Raw genomic sequence first — 20019 nt, 5'->3', positions numbered from 1 at the left:
AAATTGATGATAGTTAGGCTTGTTGATGAAGTTTTTAACTTATACGCAAAGCTAAAAGGGGCACACATTTGATCATTGTCTAGTTTTCTTGCGGGGGGAAAAACTAGACAATGATCATTGTCTAGTTGGCGTCATTAACGGTTGCAAAGAAAGAATGTGCATTGTAATGAAATATCACGACTGGCTAGGCCCATTTTGCATGCACAGAGTCCTTGTGAGAAGAACTGGGTTCCCCATAGATCCACCAATTTCTAAGCTATAATTGATCCCAAAAAGCTACTTAGAGCTGGTCTTTGAACAAACTGGTATGATCGCATCATGTCAGAACTTTCCCTTCTCCAAAAACGGAAGCAAAATTGTCAGTAACAGCTGTATAGCTTAGCCATTTTACCTATTTGTTGTTTGTTATTATTGTTGTTGTTGTTGATAAACCATTTGAAATCGCTTACCCTTGTGGTGGGGTTCTTCAAGTTGTAAACTTTATGATCCGGGAATCCAATACTTAAACAGCCAGGCCTGAAGCCTTTCTGCCCAAAGAACAAGAAGAAAGTTGTTTCAAGAAAGAAAAAAAAGCCAAAAAGATCACCCACGAATAACACATTCTCATACCCACCATGACCTGCTAGTTCCATTGATTTGCAACTAATTTGTTACAAGTAAAAGTTCTGTAACAACAAAAATGAGAGAAACAAAAAAAGAAGAAGCTTGATGCATTGCAAGAACTACAAAACATATGACCAGTAAGAATTATTACAAGGTGAATGCATACACAGGAGATCCATGGAACGCCGGCACGTCTCCGTCCTTCCGTCGCGACACGTAACGGAGACGATGGCCGCGCAACTGCTGCAGACCGATCACCAAAAGGCCCGTAGAACCGCCAACGCCGCAAACGAACATACCGTGATGTGGACGGCGCTGCTCCCATGCCTGGGCGGCGCGCTGGACGGCATGAACCCGGGGTCCTGCGGGTACATGCGCCCTTTTCCCGGCCCCGAGCCGCCGATCTGGATGTATCCCCCTGGTGGTGGCGGGCAGTTGGACACACCGGAGTAGGACGCCGGAGGTGGAGGGCTGTAGTAGTAGTACGGCGGCGGCGGCGGCAGCACCGGCACCGTGCCCGTGCCGCACTCAGCGCACTTGACATCTCCGTCAACAGCCCCGGCCGTGGCCGCCGCGACGGCCAGGACCGCCAGCACGAGCGCCGCCCCCATTGCCCTTCCCATGGCCGGCCGCCGCATCCTATCCACGGTGAGCGTTCGGGCGTTGGCTACGAGGCTATAGGAGCGGAAGTTGTGTGGCTCGGTAAGAAGCGCTATGGTGGTTATGGTGCGGCCGTGCTGGCCCTCCTCCCGGCCAGCCTTCTTATGATGCTGTCACGATCCACAAAGTAGGAGTGGAATGGAGGAGGAATGTTAGTTGGGAGCTTGGGATTCGTTAGAATGGGGGCGGTAGGTTTAGAAGCAGGCGAAGGCGTAACTGTGCTGGTGCATCAAGGAGAAAGGTAGCAGCGGTACCTCCTGAGCTGGCGGCTAACCTCCGGTATGGCTCGAAAGCGACGACCATGTGCCGGCCGCTAAATCCGTGGGTCCGCGGATCAGGTCGGCCACATGCATGAGCGTGCATTATGGGGGCGAGCTCGGCGCGGCGGTGCGCGATGGGTGCGTTCGCTGGAGGGGTGCCACCGACGCGCGCGGTGGTCGTCAACATGTGCATGTGCGTGTGCGGCTGCGAGGCGATCGCAGCGAGGACGACGACGCGTCAAGCAACAAGCTAGCTGCGAGCGTCGTGCGAGTGTGGGGAACGTGGAGTCCTCGTTGGAGCCCAACTACGGGGAGCTTTGCTTAAAGTTGGCTTCGCCCCCGTACCAAGTTTGATAAAGCGAGAAGAAGCTTCCGATCTGTCCTTGTGTGTGCGGCTGCCATGTGACTGGTCTGGATGTCATGCATCGAGCCTGGCCTGCTTGGCACGAATTTTTAATGCATTTTGCATGTGGCTGCTCAAACTCACTCTACACATGCTTGCTACTCATCAAGTGCGCTACAGTAGAATATTCATCGCGAAGCAAACTTTGTTTTTTTTGCGGGTGAAAGCAAAGCTTAATACTAGTTGGGTTGGAAAAGGGAGAGGTCTGTCAAATGTGGGCACCAGTTTGGTGTTGCCCGATTCTTAATCGTTTACTCGATCTTGCCCCCCGCTTGGGCCACACGGGAGGTCCTCCCGACCCTAGCCGCCGGAGCCCTCCTCTCCTCCTTCCCTTCACCCCGTCGCCGCTGAAGGATGCCACCGAGCTAAGCCCGGGGCGGACGGCGGTGGCGGAGGTCTTACCTACTCGCGGGTGGGGTGGTGCGGAATCTCGATGCGAGTGTTGGCGCAGCCGAGATCGGATCGTGCCGCGACGCGGCGGCCGACCGAGATTGGATCCAGGGCAGTAGGCTCTAGGCACGGCCTGGGATGGTAGTTGGGTCGTCCAGTCCGGCAGCGGCGCCGTGGAGGACCTGGTGGAGGGCCGATTGCATGCAGGTGTGGCCTCCGGTCAGTGGCCGACCGGTGTGCCCTGCTCCATGCGGCGGCAGATCTGGTGGTCATCTCCACCATCGAAGGTAGTCGGCCTGAGGCTGGATGGTCGGATCTCGAGATCCGTCATCTAGTCTCGGCTACGAGTTGGGAAGACATAGTTGCCGGTGAAAATAGAGCCGACGGCGAGCGATGGTGACGTTCTGGGCCGTTACCTTGATGAAGGCATCATCGTGTAACTACTGTCGACCCAGTCGTGTTGCTCCAGGGGAAACCCTAGCATCTGATCTTCCAGCTCAGACAATGGCGGCATTGCAGTGTCATTTCTCTCTTGGGTGCATTGTTTGTGGAGCAGCGCTGGAAGAAAGAGGCAGGAGATGGAGCGGCTTCATCTTGCATAGAGCTTCGGTGGAGATGGCAAGTCATGCCTGGGCGACAGGTGCTACGTTGTGGCATGCCTCTTCGGCAGGTGCTATGCACGACAGATCTTTCAGAGACTTCAAGATGTGTCGGATGGTGCTACTTGGTGGCATGGTGAAGCGGTGTATCGGCAGCGACCGCGACGTGCTCAACAGTTTGCACACAAGGAGGTGTTGTTGCTGAGCACCATGATGGCGTCGATGGATGGCCAGACCGGCAAGGATGATGCAGATTTCTTTCCTAAATATGGGTCATTGGTTCGATGATGATGACGGCTTCTAAAATGTTTGCATGTGGCGTACACTTCAGGTTTGTTGCACCGGTTGTATGTTCCAAAATATTATGTGGATGGATCGGCGACGACCCCGGTTTTAGATATGGGGAGTGAGAGCACTCCACATTATCGAGTTTGTAGATGTGAGTGATGGTTTCGGGCGGCTTGATCTATGTTCTTGTCAGGCATTTGTTGAATAAATAATAAAAATGGTTGTATGCATCGATTCATGCAAAGACCGAGGGCTTTAACCTGCTTTTCCAAAACAAAAACAAAATGTGTTCTCCGGCAAAGGTCTGCTCCCACCTAGTGGTAGCAGAGCTTCTGGCCGTTGGGCTCCTGTGATGCTAGCAACCACAAGCTGGGGTTGGCGGGCAGCCCCAAATCAGACCCGTCGTCATCAACCTTGTGCGACTTCATCTCTCGCGTGTAGGAGCTTGTCTTGGGGGCTCCTTCTGTGTCGGTCGCCTGCGTTTGGAATGGTTGAGTGTGGGTCATGAACTCGTGATGCATGTGAGGGCCTAGGGCATGCGGTGTAACATGTCCATTCTCTAAGGGCATCTCCACCGAACTATACACGACATTCGTCCACGGACAAGGGAGGACAAGTCCACGGGCACTGATGCGGGAGTCAGCCATCCAAAACTATTTGCATATGTGCAGTTACATTTCGAACGGAATTTAACAAAATTGAACAAATTTGATGCAAATTTGAACAAATTAGGCGATATGCATTGAAACTTGAATAATGATTTCAACATATTCCAACTAAACCTAACTGTCGTGGAATTGTCACGGCAGATGTCCTAGTGTAGGGATTTAGTCGCGAGGCCAACGCATCTATGTGGTAGCTTGAAGGCGTTGAGCGGAATCGGGAGACACAACATACAAGACGAGGATTTAGACAGCTTCGGGCCCCGGGAAACATCATCCGGTAATAACCCTACGTGCTGTTTGTGGCTAGGTCTCATTATGATCATGAGGGAGTCGCCGTGAGCCGGCTCTCCTCTTTGTGTCTAGCCCTAGCCCTAGATATTGTTTTTTGTTGCTTATCCCTCTTTGGGGAGCCCTGCCCCTCCTTATATAAGTTAGAGGGGCGGGTTACATGTGGAGTCCTAGTAGGACTAGGATTAGTCTATCTTCTCTTACAAGTTGATTACAAGTCCGGGTCTTACTTCCTCGTAAAGGAGATATTCCTCACGCCTTTCCTCTTAAGCCAGCCTACCATAACGTAGCCGGCCTTCTGGGCCTTGAGCCTCTTGGGCCCCCGGGTCTTGTCGCTCCTTTGATCCGCTTGCCAGGTCACCCATAAGTCGCCAGGCTCGGGCGGGTCACTTAGTGAGTCGTCCAGTCAGGGCGAGTCATTAGTGAGTCTCCAAGTCCGGCCGGGTTATACATCTGGCCGGGTCATACCGCGGGGTATATCCCCGACATTAGCCCCCAAGTTTAATTTGGATTTATCCATGTTAAACTGATCTGCAACATAAACACAAGAACAAATTGACAGGTTGCACTCCGGGTTAAATATTCTTGTAAGCCGGCACTTGATCATCCTTAAGTCCTTGTCATCTCCTCCTTCTGGAAAATCCGGGTCAATGGACCAACTTCGTAGTCAATTTGCTTGTAGAAGAAATATTGTAAATAAAGCATCCATTTGAGTCGGCCTTCAATGCTCTGACTTGACAAAAATATTGGTCTTCAAATATTCAACTTATATTCAGCCGACTTGAGATATAAAACTTGCCGGTTTATGATTACCAAAATTGCCGGGTTATAAATAGATGATGCCGAGTCATAATTGTCGCCGACGCCGGTTTATGATTTTTGTAGACACTGGGTCAATCTAATTTACTCAAACTGAAAATTTAAAGATATTTCTCCCTTATATCCATAATACCTATAGCCCCCAAGGGCCGGTTTAATCAGCATGAATAAGCCAGGACTTATCACCATGGCTTTAAATGAAATCCAGTTGTGTAGCCCCCATGAGTCGGCTATAGTCATAGTAGTGTAGCCGGGTCATCCTAGAATTGTCTTAAGCAAAGAGCAATATGCATTAGCCCCCAAGTGTCTGGTCATTATGTAATAATGAGCAGGGACTTTGTAAATATGATGATGTAAATTTGAGCAGTAACGTGTAGCCCCCAAGGGCCGGCTTAGTAAGATAATACTAAGCTGGGACTTTTCATTGAAAATAATATCATATGATGTAACCCCCATCCTGGGGCTTGAACCCACGTCCACAAGGTTAAGAGCTTTATGCTTTACCAACTGAGCAGTGGATCCTTCAATATATAATGGAATAAGGCTTGTGTATCTTGAATTTTAACAGGAGCAATTGGTAGCCCCCAAGGGCCGGCTCATTACAATGGGATGAGTCGGGTCTTCAATAAGGCCAATAAAAATGACTTTGCATTAGCCCCCAAGTGTCATGGTGCATGCTTGCAGCGACATGAGACTTGCATATTTGATGTAACCTCAACTTGAATAATGTAGCCCCCAAGTGCCAGGTCGTAAGCCTGCAGCGACTCGGGACTATTTCCTCCATTGTAAAATAAATCATGCCCATTGATAAAGATAATAGTTGTGGCGCTAAAGCGACTTTGAAAACTTCAATCATAATACTGGTTATTGATAATCATAATAGAAATCCAGCCATGTTGGCTATTCAAAATTTGAATAATATAATCCGGTATGAAAACCTCAATCATTCAATATCATCATTGAAAATCCAGCCATGTTGGCTATTTAAAGAATTCAAATACCTTATCTGTTGACAAGTAAATCCGGAGTTTAAATACCCGACGGCTCTTGGCCGATGGCGATTCAATACGCCTTCACTGTAAACCAGAATTTTCATGACCCGGTGGCTTATAGCCTTTTGAGAAAAATCCAGAACGGATAATCATTTTGAAGCATCAACTTTGGTAATGAGCTTGAACTTAATCCTTTACATGTCATATTTCTGCAAATCCTGCAGAGAATTTAAACAACATATGCCCTGGCGACTTAGCGTCAAAACCAGGGCGGGTCATAATATCTCACATATAACTACTGTGATATTGAATTTGTACTGCTGGCTTACATAACCTGTGCGGTAAGGGTGATAACCCAATCCTTAGAAGCCAATGCTTCCATATAGATGATGTTTGTCATAAACTGCCGACTTATAGTCAAAAGTCAAGCCGGGTTAAGCACAAAACACTTATCTATATTTGAGATATAATCCCAAAAAGGTCTCAAGTTAAGTAATTGTGGCTGCAATAAACTTTACCAGAGACAGAATAAATTTTTTTGAGGCTTCTGATTCGGATACGATCAGTAAACCGTTCCAAAGGGGTTAACCTAAGATTCGAATACGATCATATAGCCCCCAGTGGCTTTGGCGATGCCGATCAAGAGGGTATCGACAGCTATGTTCTCTTTGGTTTGAATACGACCTATGTTTGAACAGGAAGCCCCCAAATGACCTTGAGAGTTGTTTAACGACGCTGATTCGAATACGATCCACGTTGATTCCCAAAGGGGTTGAGCTATGATTCGGATACGATCAAGAAGCCCCCAAGTAGGTTCGGCAGTTTGCCAATCAAAAGGGTATCGACAGCTATGTTCTCTTTGGTTCGAATACGACCTACGTTTGAACAAGAAGCCCCCAAATGACCATATAAATTTTGGCATTGCGCCGATCAAGAGGGCATTGATAGTTATGCTCGATGAGCAGGAAGCCCCCAAGTGATCATAATAAGATAAATTGTAAGGCAGGATACCTATGTTTGAACCGCGCATCATGGCAGCAAGTTCTTTTGGCAACCTTTAATTTTTCTGAGAACTCGAACTTGCGAGAGATTAAATCTTTTTGAACCGGAACTTTAAACCGGATTTAAAAGCTTCAAAACTTTGTGAGAGACAAATTTACCTTGAGCCGGATTTTGAACCGGATTTGATAGCTTCAAAGGCCTTGCGGGAGAGAGATGTCTCTTGAGCTATATTTTAAACCGGAATCTTCATTTTGAGCCAGAAATTTTTCTGACGGCCTTTAAATATTCGCCAATAAAGAGTAGCCTCCGGGGCCTGGTTATCTACCCTTCAATGACCTGGAGTTCTTGAATTCATTGAAACCGACTAATTTTGCCGAGCCATACCATTGTAGCCCCCGAGTCTTAAGATGACTCGAAGAGTTGGCTTGAGATTCTCCATATTTGACTATAGCAGAAGGTGTATATCATTGGCGTTGATAACGCGATGTGAATCCACAGAAGGTTGAGGTGACTGCGGCGGGTTATAAATGATCCTGTATGAGCCGTGTCAGCAACTCGGCCAATGGTTCCTTCCAACTGGCTGTTTGAAGCTTTAACCAAACTGTAGTGGCGGCGATTTGTGCGCCTGCCCATTGAGCCATCCAGTGCAGACGACGGCTGATAATACATGATAATTTGCCTCCAATTTATTGGAAGAAAACCGGCTTCCCAAGCAGTGACTTGCTCATACTCAATAAATAGCTCATGCAGACAGGTGCGGCCCGATGTGTTGATGTAGACCAGGCCGCTAAAGACGGACGGTAAAGACCACCGCAACATCTGAGACGGCACAGATAGATGAACCGGTCGTGGCGTTGTAAACCGGTGCAGACGGGCAAGTTGTCCTCCTTGTTGTAAGCCGGCGTGGTCGCGAGAGACGACCACGACATTGTAAGCCGGCGCGGTCGCGAGAGACGGCCACGGCATTGTAAGCCGGTGCGGGAGTCCGTTGAGTAACAACGACCACCTGTGCCCAAAGATGTTGGTGTGCCTCCATCTCCGCGGTATAATATGTCATAAATAATTACCCTGTATAGACAATATTGCAGACCAAGGCAAAGACAAACTTGCTCGTTGACAAAAACAACATGTGCTAATAAAACAAACTCGAATGGATATCACGTGATTTGTTTGAACGACGGATGACCCGTTTATCGCGACAGAGGTAGCTCAGGCAGAACAGCAACTCAATATAGTTTCGGCGGCTCAGGCAGGCCGACGACTTAATATAACCCCGGCGGCTCAAAGCGGCAAGGGCGGCTCAACGCGGCTCCGGCGGGTTGATGTAGATTAAGTTGCACGGGCGGCGACTTGCGCACACCTGTTCCATCAGTAAGCGGGCGCAGACGCCGGTGCGTAATGGTGCTGACGTACAATTCATAGGTACAACATGGCACCACCTTTGCTGCATATAAAAATATACAGACCAAAGTAATTGTTCTATGATGAAAACAATATGTTTAATAAAATAAACTGGATGGATTTCACCTGATATGTTAGGCCAAAAATTATCCATCGCAGACTTGATGATCACCATGGTGAAATTGAAATTTAATCATGGCCGAGTCGCAGGTGTGTCGACCACGGCGTTGTAAGCCGGCGCGGACGGGTGAGTCAATCGCAGGCGGACAAATGAGTCGGCCACGTATTGATGTAAACCCAGCAACAGGGGCGGCGACTTGCTCGCGTATCCGTCGGGCGACTTATGAGAGCGGGTGCGGCACCGGCGTGCTGATGTAGACCGGACTGTGGGAGTGGTGTCGTGCGTGCGTCCATTGGCGAGGGAGTCGGCTGCGGTGTTGGAGATCAGCGCGCGCGGGCACGGACTGACGAGTCGGCCGCGGTAATGGTCGTTTAAACCGGCGCAGACGCAAGAGCCAGCCACGATATTTAAGCCGGCGCAGACGTGAGAACCGGCCACAATGTTTAAACCAGTACGAGCCTCATGTCTATGGCATATGACGTCATTTTTGTAGTGGACTTTTTCTGGATAACGTTGGACATATTCCAGTGCGGCCGACAACCTCCGTATCAAGTATGCTGATGATTCCCTGTTCTGCACCAGGCGCGTGCACGGTCGGAGTTGCAACGCTTGTAGTAATATTTTTGCGACAACAGATCACTTTTGACCACCAGGTCCGTCTCGATCTACTGAAGATATACTCAGATTGCTTGCAGCAGCATACATGAACATCCCCAAGTTGGCTACTTCCTCAATCCATGTAACAAAGGCGAGCATAGTGGCGACTCCGTGGTAGTAACAGTTTCAGGCAACGGAGGCGACGTAAGGCGGGGCCGTAGTAGAGCCCAGTGACTCAGCGACGAGGTCGCGCAGGGTCTCAGGTGACTCGAGGCAAGCGCAGCGATTCGACATATATCCCAACGACCGTGGAGGCCCGGCGGCTGTACCATGGAGGGGCCGCGACGACCTTGGCGGGTCAAAGGACGTGGCCGGAGGAGGTAAAGCAGAGCAGCTAAGGCCAGGCCAGCTCCTCGTCAGGGCAAGCTCGCGGTAGCTCGAGACCAAACTGAAACCGCGCGGCGGCTGTTCACAGAAACAAAACAGTGGTCCCGCGGTCGCTGCTTGAGATGGAGCCGAGTCAAAGGCGGAGCTTGAGTCCGTGACTCCCTCCGGGTCATGGTATCTCTCTCTTTTTTTTTCTTTGTTGATTTCCAACTGATCGTGCAAACAATTCCTCCGATCGCCTCGGGACTTGGCCTTGTACGCGTTGGCGATGTACACAGTTGGTATTCCCATCGGACACGGTGAACCAGCTCAACGAAACTTCAGACTTCAATCCTGCCAATTTCGGCGAGTTACAGGTTGACACTAGAGACGCCGGCGAAATAGGTTCCACCACAGGTTGCATCAGCGGCGGTGCACAGGAAGCTGTAACCCTAATCTTGTATAGCCAACTCCAAAATCAATCATAATTCTGAACATAACTGATGAACTTGCCGGCTCTGTCCAAGGCTGTCTCACGCCGGGTTACCCTGTGCGTTTTCCGTGCTGGCGCTTTTCCATCCGATATATCACGAGCTTCTCGATCCTTAAAGAGATTCCTTCAAGAACTCAACACCATCGTGCGCAGGCCCCACGGTGGGCGCCAACTGTCGTGGAATTGTCACGGCAGATGTCCTAGTGTAATGACTTAGTCGTGAGGCCAACGCATCTATGTGGTAGCTTGAAGGGGTTGAGCGAAATCGGGAGACACAACACACAAGACGAGGATTTAGACAGCTTCGGGCCCCGGGAAACATCATCTGGTAATAACTCTACGTGCTGTTTGTGGCTAGGTCTCATTATGATCATGAGGGAGTCGCCATGAGCCGGCTCTCCTCTTTGTGTCTAGCCTTAGATATTGTTTCTTATTGCTTGTCCCTCTTTGCGGAGCCCTGCCCCTCCTTATATAAGTTAGAGGGGCGGGTTACATGTGAAGTCCTAGTAGGACTAGGATTAGTCTATCTTCTCTTACAAGTTGATTACAAGTCCGGGTCTTGCTTCCTTGTAAAGGAGATATTCCTCACGCCTTTTCTCTTAAGCCGGCCTACCATAACGTAGCCGGCCTTCTGGGCCTTGAGCCTCTTGGGCCCCCAGATCTTGTCGCTCCTTTGATCCGCTTGCCAGATCACCCATAAGTCGCCAGGCTCGGGCGGATCACTTAGTGAGTCGTCCAGTCAGGGCGGGTCATTAGTGAGTTGCCAAGTCCGGCCGGGTTATACATCTGGCCGGGTCATACCGCGGGGTATATCCCCGACATTAGCCCCCAAGTTTAATTTGGATTTATCCATGTTAAACTGATCTGCAACATAAACACAAGAACAAATTGACAGGTTGCACTCCGGGTTAAATATTCTTGTAAGCCGGCACTTGATCATCCTTAAGTCCTTGTCATCTCCTCCTTCTGGAAAATCCGGGTTAATGGACCAACTTCGTAGTCAATTTGCTTGTAGAAGAAATATTGTAAATAAAGAATCCATTTGAGTCGGCCTTCAATGCTCTGACTTGACAAAAATATTGGTTTTCAAATATTCAACTTATATTCAGCCGACTTGAGATATAAAACTTGCCGGTTTATGATTACCAAAATTGCCAGGTTATAAATAGATGATGCCGAGTCATAATTGTCGCCGACGCCGGTTTATGATTTTTGTAGACACCGGGTCAATCTGATTTACTCAAACTGAAAATTTGAAGATATTTCTCCCTTATATCCATAATACCTGTATTGTATATAATTCATTGATAATAACCTAGTATGAATGACTGTAGTCCGGCCAGCCATGAGGCCTGGAAAATGATGCTCAACCTCTACAGCCTATAAGTGGCTAATCGACCGATGATGTGAACTCGTCAAACTTGGTTTCAATGGGAGCGAAAGAGCGGTGGCTTTTCTGGGACCCAGTGACGGCGACCTCACATGCTCTACTTTTTCTTGCTGCCTGCGGCGCCCATGGACATGGTGGTTTCATGGTGATGGCGATGGGGCACGGTTGTGGAGGAGTTGGCGACGTCCTTCTCGTCCTCGCTCTTGCTATATGATATTAGTTATGGGTCTATGACGCCCCCACAAGAGATGTGTTGGTTGTTATGTAGATGCTACAACCAACATGGTTACTATGTGCTAGTTATCAACATGTTCATTATGCAATTATGAGGCAACATGTTCTATAATGACCACATGATTATTATTGAGTTACCCGCTGCTCATTCTAGGCTTTACCATATTGCTAATGCTAGAGTTATTATGCTACCCATACTAGAGTTATCAGGTTACTCATGCTAAAGTTACATATTGGTTGTACCTCTGATAACTTCTGTGTTAATAGCATGGAAATTTGGACACCGCAGATATGATAACTTACATACAATAGCGTGATAACTTTGACACAGGGAGTTGTTGAAACATACCCCGGTAACTTCAGTGTGAATAACACGGTAATTTACGCACCGCAAACTTGATAACTTACGTGCAACACCATGGTAACTTTGACACAACATAAACCGATAACTTCTGTGTGAATAACATGATAATTTATGCACTACCAACCTGATAACTTACGTGCAACACCATGGTAACATTTATCAGAGAGGATTGAAGAAACATACCCCAGTAACATGTGTGAATTATAGCATGGTAAGGGCATCTCCAATGTCGCTCATCAAACTGCTCGTAAACAGCTGGACCATGTTGTTCGAACACTTTGTGCCCTCCAATGTCGTCCATCAAACATTTGCGTACCAATCTGCACGTATGAATTCCCCCAAAATGGAAACAAACTTGTGGTAGGTATGTGGGAGTCCGGACGTCCGCCTGGCCCATCAAAATTCACCACGTACCCCACACCACAATCCCTCTCTCCTCTCTGCCCGCACAAGATGGTGAAAGGTTGCTGCTATTTCATGGAAGAACTATTCATGCTTGATGGAAGGAGAACATATTAAATCATCGCTATTTGGCGGAAGGTTTATCCGTATTAGCCTAGAGGAAATCAAACATGCATCTATGTGGCTTTACTTCATGCTAACTATAGTAAATGGCGGAAGGTCATGATGCTCTAGGAAATGACGGAAGCTAGGAAGGCCATTGTGGCAGAAGGTCATTGCTATTATTTTATCTTTAAGTTAATAGAGCTGATATTTAAGTTAATAGGAGTGGATGGTGGTTTCCCTATGCATGTCTCTCGACGCGTCCCAAATGTTTGATATGCTTGATTTTAGGTACACTGTTGGAGATGTCCTAATTTACGCACCGCAGAACTGGTCATTTAGGTACACCATCATCGTAATTTTGATCCAAGAGTATTATTTTTTGAAACATACTCTGGTAACTTTTGCATAAAAAGCATGGTAACTTACATACCATGAGGCTGATAACTACGTACCACATGCCTGGTAACTTTGGACCAAAAACAGAGTCATGAAAGGTACCAACATGAGAAGTTTTGAAAGTCTCGTCATGGCAAATTTAGTGGTAAAAATGTATTTTAAATTGGACCGATGGTTGATCTACATAATATTTTTTTAATGGGAAGGATATAGGATGACATTAGATTTTTTTTTTCTCTAGTGCACGCATGCATGTGCATGCGGGGAGAACATTGGAGGAACTATTTTTATGCCCGGTAACTTCAGTATAAACAACATGGTAACTTATGTACCGCAAGCAAGATAAGTTGTATGTCTAGTTGTGGTAACTTTAAACCCGACAAATGTCGTCGGGACATACCAATATAGGATCAAGCTCCGAAGGTCTTGTTGCGACGGATTTAAGTGAAAAGGATTTTGAATCGGACAAGCATTTAAGTTATAAAACATTTTGATTTTTTGAAATAGGAAGAATGTAGTATGACATCAACTTTTTCCTTCTAATGCATGCATGCATTTGCATGTGAGGAGGAGATGAGGTGTTCATATCTATACAACATAACATTCTCATGTTAGTGCACTCTTTAAATAATATGAAAACTTGGTTGGGGGCTTGATGAGGGTGAAACAATTCATCATGGGCTTGAAATACGAGCAGAAAGGCCATGCTGAAACACAATTTCCAGACACTATGTCACACATATCTATCTATGTCATGGTTCATGAAGGGGTATGGGAAAGATCTTCCCTACTGGAGCCCAAGCAACATGTCAGTAGGCTTGCTTCCAAGCGCAAGTTTAGAAACAAGTTTTTCGAACAGAGGGAAGCACAACAATTGAACAAGTTTAGAAGAATCCATGGTGTGTGTTTTTAGTGTGGGGGATAAGTAGCATGGTGGTCAGGAAGTGGGCCCAGGGTGTGTCATGCGCTGGCAGGTGGATCTGGAGCGGCTGCATTCGATCTGCCAGGCCAGCGATGACATGGGTGCTTCCTAATGGGTCGGCATGAAGTGTTCCTGATACGTCTCCAACATATCTATAATTTTTTATTGTTCCATGTTGTTATATTATCATTCCAAGATGTTTTACAATCATTTTATAGCAACTTTATATCATTTTTGGGACTAACCTATTGACATAGTGCCATGTGCCAGTTGTTGTTTTTACTTGTTATTTACATCGCAGAAAATCAATATCAAACGGAGTCCAAACGCGGCGAAACTTTTTGAAGAATTTTTCTAGACCAGAAGACACAAGATGGGCCAAAGAAGTACCGGAGGGGTGCACCCGAGGGGGGCACAACCCACCTGGGCACGCCCAGGTGGGTTGTGCCCACCTCGCTGGCCTCCCGCACCGCCTCTTCGCCCTATAAATACCCAACTATTCCAAAAACCCTAGGAGAGTCAACGAAACACAATTTCAGCCGCCGCAAGTTCTAGAACCACGAGATCCGATCTAGACATCGTCACGGAGGGGTTCATCATCCTCATTGGGGCCTCTCCGATTATGCGTGAGTAGTTCACTTTAGACCTACAGGTCCGTAGGCAGTAGCTAGATGGCTTCCTCTCTCTCTTTTGATTCTCAATACAATGGTCTCTTGGAAATCTATTTGATGTAACTCTTTTTGCAGTGTGTTTGTTGGGATCCGATGAACTTTGAGTTTATGATCGGATCTATTTTATCCATGAAAGTTATTTGAGTTCTGATCTCTTATATGCATGATTATTTATAGCCTTATATTTCTTCTTCGAATCTTTGGTTTAGTTAGGCCGACTAGATCGATTTTTCTTGCCATGGGAAGAGGTGCTTTGTGATGGGTTCGCTCGTGCGGTGTTCTTTCCCAGTGATAGAAGGGACATCAAGACATGTATTGATCGTTGCCATTAAGGATAACAACATGGGGTCTATTCCTACATGAATAGATCTTGTCTACATCATGTCATCGTTCTTATTGCATTAATCCGTTTCTCCATGAACTTAGTACACTAGATGCATGCTGGATGGCGGTCGATGTGTGGAGTAATAGTAGTAGATGCAGGCAGTAGTCGGTCTACTAATTTTGGACGTGATGCCTATATATTGATCATTGCCTGGATATCGTCATAATTATTTGAGGATCTATCAATTGCCCAACAGTAATTTATTTACCCTCCATGTGCTATTTCTTGAGAGAAGCCACTAGTAAAATCTACGGGCCCCGGGTCTATTCTTTATCATATTTGCTTTCCAATCTATTATTTTCCTTTGAGATCTATTTTTATTTGCTTTTATTTTCAGATCTATTATTCCAAAAACCCAAAAATACTTTGTTGCATATTTTATCTGCATCTTTTATTTGAGATCTATTTATCCAATCTATCACAATTTTATCCCGTCAACTTCACAATTTCTGGTGCCATTGCGTGAAATGGGATTGACAACCCCTTATAAGCGTCGGTTTGCAAGTATTTGTTCTTTGTGTGCAGGTACCGTTTACATAGTGTTTCTTGGTTCTCCTGCTGGATTGATACCTTGGTTTCATAACTGAGGAAAATACCTACCGTAGCTGTGCTGCATCATCCCTTCCTCTTTGGGGAAATACTGACATAGTTCAAGCGAGAACAATTCCCTAGTGGTTCTATGGCGCGGGGGTGCATAGCGTTGAGAGTGCAGTGGAGGTGGAGGTGTGCAGGGTGATGTGGCACATGTAATAGCCGAGCAGCCTCATGGTATTGACTGGCTTGTGTCCCGAATGCAGTGGTGGAAGTGATGACAGCAATGTTTCAAGTATTCGTCCATGATGTGGTGTGTTTGTATCATCCTCCTGCTCCAATTAGCTTGGTTCACCGTTGATGAATACGAGTAGAGTCATGGCTTGGTCTCATAGGTTTGCGGTGTTTGGGCTCCCTCCTAGGGGCATGCAAAGGTAGTGAGATGCTACGGACTAGGTGAAAGCTTTGGATACAACAAAGGTCATTCCCGGTACTGAAAGTGCTCATGGGCTATCTTTACCTTTGTGCTCATGGGAAGAGTACTTTCCCAACCATGGGTGTTTCCTATTTAATGCTTCACACGTCAATTTTAGGACATTTGGCAAACCAGCGCAAACCCCTCCCTCCACGATGGGCAAGCCATCAAAAAAATTGCGCGACTGAGAATGGAACCCAGGACCTCCAAGTTAAGTTTAACTTGCACTAACCAACCAGACCAACCACACATTGTGATAATATATTTCCTTATCTTCTTTTATACTTTCTCCAGTCGTTTCTTCTTTTCATTTTTGTTGTTGTGGGTTTTTCTGGACCTATCTTTTGTTTTGGTTTTCTTTCTTTTTTCTTTTTTCCTTTTTCTTTACGTCTTTTCAAAATGCACCAAAATTTTCAAATTCGATGAATTGTTTCTTCAAATCGATGAACTTCTTTAAGTTTTGATGCACTTTTTTCAATTTTGATGATTTTTTTTCAAAATCGATGAACTTTTTTTCAAATGATGATTTTTTTTAAAATTCAATGATCTTTCTTAAAAAAAATTGATGAACCTTTTCAAATTCAATGAACTTTTCCCAAATTTGATGAACTCTTTTTCAAATATGATGATTTTTTAAAAATTCATGAACATTTTTTTAAAATCCATGAACTTTTTTGTAACGCCCTCGATGCGGCTATATCTCCCACGTGTCGAAACACGACTTAGAGGCATAACCGCATTGAAAGCAATGTCGCAACTGAGGTAATCTTCGCAAACAACCCATGTAATACAATAAGGGAAAATAGATACATAGTTGCCTTACAATCGCCACTTCACACAATATATGAATAAAGCATTACATCATCCAGTTACACACAAGGTCCGACTACGGAACCAAAATAAAATAAGACTACCCCAAATGCTACACAGATCCCCGATCGTCCCGACTGGGCTCCACTACTGATCAACTAGAATGAAACAACACGAAGGACAAGATCTTCATCGAGCTCCTCCTTGAGCTTGGTTGCATCGTCTGCATGGACTCATCGGCACCTGCAAGCTGGTTTTGGAAGTATCTGTGAGCCACGGGGACTCAGCAATCTCGCACCCTCGCGATCAAGACTATTTAAGCTTATGGGAAAGGTAAAGGTATGAGGTGGAGCTGCAGCAAGCGACTAGCATATATGGTGGCTAAACATACGCAAATGAGAGTGAGAAGAGAAGGCAAAGCACGATCGATAAACTATGATCAAGAAGTGATCCTAGAACAACCTACGTCAATCATAACTCCAACACCGTGTTCACTTCCCGGACTCCGCCGGAAAGAGACCATCACGGTTACACACGCGGTTCATGTATTTAATTAAGGTCAACTTCAGGTTTTCTACAACCAGACATTAACAAATTCCCATCTGCCCATAACCGCGGGCATGGCTTTCGAAAGTTCAAATCCCTGCAGGGGTGTCCCAACTTAGCCCATGACAAGCTCTCACGGTCAACGAAGGAATAGACCTCCTCCCGAGACATTCCGATCAGACTCGGTATCCCGGTTCTACAAGACATCCTCGACAATGGTAAAACAAGTCCAGCAAAGCCGCCTGATGTGCCGACATCCTGATGGGAGCTGCACATATCTCATTCTCAGGGCAACACCGGATAGGTCAAGCTACGAGTAAAACCAACCCTCAAGTTTCCCCGAGGTGGCCCCGCAGGCTGCCCATTTCGGACCAACACTTAGTCAAGCACTGGCCCGGGGGGGTTAAAATAAAGATGGCCCTTGGGCTGGCCTAACCCAAGGGAAAAAGAGGCTAGGTGGCGAATGGTAAAACCAAGGTTGGGCCTTGCTGGAGGAGTTTTTATTCAAAGCGAACTGTCAAGGGGTTCCCATTATAACCCAACCGCGTAAGGAACGCAAAATCCGGGAACATAACACCGATATGACGGAAACTAGGGTGGCAAGAGTGGAACAAGACACCAGGCATAAGGCCGAGCCTTCCACCCTTTACCAAGTATATAGATGCATTAATTAAATAAGATATATTGTGATATCCCAATAAGTAAACATGTTCCAACAAGGAACAACATCTCCATGTTCCAACAAGGAACAAACTTCAATCTTCACCCGCAACTAACAACGCTATAAGAGGGGTTGAGCAAAGCGGTAACATAGCCAAACAACGGTTTGCTAGGACAAGGTGGGTTAGAGGCTTGGTTCACCAATATGGGAGGCATGATAAGCAAGTGGTAGGTATCGCAGCATAGGCATAGCAAAAGAGCGAGCAACTAAGCAAGCAAAGATAGAGGTGATTTCGAGGGTATGATCATCTTGCCTGAAATCCCGCAAGGAAGAAGAACGAGTCCATGAAGAAGACAAACGGACGTAGTTGAACGGTTCCTCACAAATGCGATGTTACCGGAATCAACCCGAAGAAGCAACACCAGAAAGAAACACACAACATAGTAAACAACCAACACATCAACATGGCGTGATGCACAATCGAGTATGATGCATGTCCGGTTTAGTGATACATGGCATGGCAAAATGCACAAACAATCCTACAAATTAAGTGGAGCTCATTATGCAACGGAGTTGCATATTGAAGAAAACACCACATGACTTATTTAGTTCTCTCTCGTTTATGTACCCAACAAGATTAAATGTTGATTAACATGGCAAGAGGGTGAAGCAAAATAAAACTACCTATCTTGTCAAGTTTAAATGAGGCCGGAAGCAACGAACAACAATTCCGGTAAATCCCCATATGCATATGTTGGTTTGGTACTGTTCTGCCCTAATCATAATTTTAGAGTTATTAAACATGCGAAGTAAGGCCACCAAGTTAAACTAGGCATTTTCTACCCCATTTACATATAAAGATTATTTAATTCGGAGCTACGGTTATTTAGTTATGAAATAAAGCATTTCAGCAAGTTATTTAAACAAATTTAAACAAACAGCATTTTAAACATTTTAAGCATGGATGAAAGTTGCATATTATTAAACTAGACAAAATTCTAAGCAACTTTCATATATAATTCATTTTAATCCGATGCACCAATTGTGAGTTATTATATGCATGATCCACAAGGGCTTTTCTGCAAAACTGGCAATTCGGGATAAATAGATAAAATCGCAGACATGAAAAAACACTATATGGGCCAAAACTGAGCACTAACGGGCTGCACAGGGCAAGGCGAAGCATGGCAGAAATATGCACGTGGCGCGGGATAGGTGACGACGCTCACTTTGGGCCCAGAGGCCGGTTGGGTGGAGGAGACGAACCGGGCAGGGTTCACGCGGACCGGGGCGAGGTTGTACCGGGCTGGTTCTCGGGAAAAACAGCCGGTTCAACCGGGCCTTGGCGGTCCAGGATGGGTTGGAGGTGAACCGGCCCGGTCAACGACAGCGAGACAAGATCGTTCATCTCTAGGACGAAGCCGACGCAGAGGTTGGGCATGGCGCCGACAGGACTTGACGCGGACGACGACAAGAAGGGCGGAGGCCACCGGGAACGGAGCAGATCGATGCGAGGCTGGATGGATCCGGCAAAGAACGACCAGATCTGATGGGATGCGGAGCTTGGCGACCCAAGGCGGCGAGCTCCAGTCTTCGGGCGCCCATGGCGGAACTGCATGGGACAGAGGGAGTGAGGAAGGGAGGAAGAGAGGAGAGAGGAAAAACAGGGCGCTGGGGCACTGGCCTGGCGGCGGAGCGCCCGTGGTCGACGGCTGGCGCGAGGAACGGTGGCATTCCGGTGGCCTCGGGCGACGAGGACAGACGGGAGGTGCACGGCGACGAGCTCGGGATCTAGCGACGAGCTTGGGGACAAGCTGCACGCTACGGCGGCAGGATCCGGGCCGAGCGGGCCGCGGATGGGCCGAGCGGGCCCGCGCGATGGAGGCGCGGCTGGAGCGACGGGGAGCCAAGTGGCGGCCTGCGGTAGGCCGATCCGGCAGCTGGGTGGCGGCGCAGCCACTGGGACGCTGCCAAGTGGCGCTGGTGAGGTGGCTGGCGCCAGATTTGGAGGGGGAAGGCGGCTGGTGGCACGGAATTTGAGGAGGGAGGCGGCAGGGAGGTAGGGGAAGGGCTAGGCTGCCAAATTTGGAAGGGGTTGTCCATATATAGGCAGGGATGGCTAGGGTTTGGGTTTAGGGGGTTTTAGGAGCGTTTCGGAGCCTCCGATCGCGATCTGACGG

The 20019-nt window shown here is 47.1% G+C and overlaps 1 protein-coding gene across 1 annotated transcript; it reads right to left on the bottom strand.

Moving 5' to 3' along the window:
- Window positions 1–600: 600 nt before the first annotated feature.
- Window positions 601–1493, bottom strand: LOC119268490 (neural Wiskott-Aldrich syndrome protein-like). The gene has a single exon (XM_037550144.1). The coding sequence runs from the start codon at window positions 1239–1241 to the stop codon at window positions 858–860; it is 384 nt and encodes a 127-aa protein (XP_037406041.1). The 5' UTR covers window positions 1242–1493; the 3' UTR covers window positions 601–857.
- Between the last annotated feature and the right edge of the window lie 18526 nt (window positions 1494–20019).

The sequence above is a fragment of the Triticum dicoccoides genome, chromosome 3A (genome assembly GCF_002162155.2).
Source record: "Triticum dicoccoides isolate Atlit2015 ecotype Zavitan chromosome 3A, WEW_v2.0, whole genome shotgun sequence".
Taxonomy (NCBI): domain Eukaryota; kingdom Viridiplantae; phylum Streptophyta; class Magnoliopsida; order Poales; family Poaceae; genus Triticum; species Triticum dicoccoides.
The sequence above is the reverse complement of the archived record's forward strand: the minus strand, read 5'-3'. Positions and strand labels throughout refer to the sequence as shown.

Excerpts from the sequence above, each read along its gene's own strand:
- LOC119268490 (XM_037550144.1), bottom strand. The coding sequence starts at position 1,241 with ATGCGGCGGCCGGCCATGGGAAGGGCAATGGGGGCGGCGCTCGTGCTG.